This window comes from Akebia trifoliata, chromosome 8 (genome assembly GCF_017979445.1).
Source record: "Akebia trifoliata isolate Shusen 1 chromosome 8, ASM1797944v1, whole genome shotgun sequence".
NCBI classification, from domain to species: Eukaryota; Viridiplantae; Streptophyta; class Magnoliopsida; order Ranunculales; family Lardizabalaceae; genus Akebia; species Akebia trifoliata.
This window is the reverse complement of record NC_141382.1, coordinates 50,949,893-50,951,364: the sequence shown is the minus strand read 5'-3', so window position 1 is coordinate 50,951,364 and position 1,472 is coordinate 50,949,893. Positions and strand designations below refer to the sequence as shown.

Sequence of the window (1,472 nt, the reverse complement as noted above, 5' to 3'; positions counted from 1 at the left end):
TGCTGGGCAGGTTAGTCTGAATTTTTTGAACATCAAGTACTGACTTGGTTCTCATAAGCATCTGCATTCTTCTTTCTTGACTACTTTGAACCATGTAAATGTTTCTTTGTTTTGATGTAAGCGGTCATTTCTTCTAAAATGAAAATTATGTAAACATGAGTTTCTCCTTAGAAATTCTAATTTCTTGAATGTTTCTTGGTAATTAGGCCGAGGTAGATCCTACGCCTTTGCATCGTGCAGTAAAGGTGCTTATTCATAATCAAATGGAAAATGGTAATTTTCCCCAACAGGTAATTCTCTTCTAGACATAATTATCCCATCTTCAATTGGTTCCACTCAACTTCTCTTTCAAAAAATAACAAAAATTGATTAGACATCTTTACATAAATTCATAGAAAAAGCCAAAGAACTTCAAGGCCTATACGGAAACTTAGAAATTTTTTGGTTAAATAGAATTTTGACATATACATATATATATATAGCCAAAAGGTGAGGGAACGAGCAGTCAAAATAAGGATCCCCCCTCATTAGCATGGATCATAAGTTGATAAATTTATTGTAAAGCTATCTTCAGTCTTCAAATTAATAAATGAGCATCTTTTAATAGGTTCATAAATTACATCCATTAGTTTCTAATTTGATCTAACCATAGCCTACTGATTACAGGAAATGACAGGAGCATTCCTGAGCAATTGTATGCTACACTATGCAGCATATAGAAACTATTTCCCATTGTGGGCGCTTGCAGAATATCGTCACAAAGTTCCATTGCCTTCTCAAAGTCCTTGAGCATAATCTTGTGTTTCTATAATTCCATAAATAAAATAGGAATGATTTTTATTCATTCTTAGTCCTAAGCTATCTTCTTAAAGCACAAACGTGTAATATAAGAATGAGCTTATGTATGTATATATATGGATGATAGGATAAATTAAGTTTTGTAGAATCAATTAAGCCTAGTGGGTACCATTCAAATCATTTGCAAATGCAAAAGATTTGCTGAAATCTCTTTTATGAGTGCTTAGGTACACAATGCAAATTATTTGTTTGGATCATCTAAACTCTTAAGAAATTTAAGTAAATGATTTGCACTATAAAAAAAAAAGTACTATAAATCATTTGCAAAAGTTATGCTACCCATCCTACAGTGACATGCATATAAGTTTACCAAAATACCCTTCATCATAGATATGTTATCTTGTATTTTAAAATTACACAAATACCCCTACAAAAAAAATTATTCAAATTACTAGATTGTCCTCAATACTTAATATATGAACATGAATATTAATTTACCAAAATACTATTTATCAAAGATATACGTTATCTTAGATTTTAATATTACACAAATACCTCTGCTGTAGAAATTATTCAAATGACGAGATTGTCCTCAACTTACTATATGAACATGAATATGAATATGAATTTACAAAAATACCCTTCATCAAAGATACTTAAACTGGCATATTGAA

At 30.4% G+C, this 1,472-nt stretch overlaps 1 protein-coding gene across 5 annotated transcripts in view; it reads left to right on the top strand.

The window, feature by feature from the left end:
• LOC147397611 (beta-amyrin synthase 1-like) overlaps window positions 1-933 on the top strand; it is a 13,410-nt gene extending 12,477 nt beyond the window's left edge. For 4 of the 5 annotated variants that reach the window (XM_086449436.1, XM_086449435.1, XM_086449434.1 and 1 more), the window contains 2 exons: window positions 207-290; window positions 667-933. In XM_086449436.1, the coding sequence (XP_086305562.1) occupies window positions 207-290; window positions 667-789 (207 nt within the window). In that variant the 3' untranslated portion in view covers window positions 790-933. Of the gene's footprint in view, window positions 1-10; window positions 136-206; window positions 291-666 lie in introns of those variants that run through there. The other variant, XM_086449437.1, reaches the window with a different exon arrangement.
• The last annotated feature ends 539 nt before the right edge of the window (window positions 934-1,472 follow it).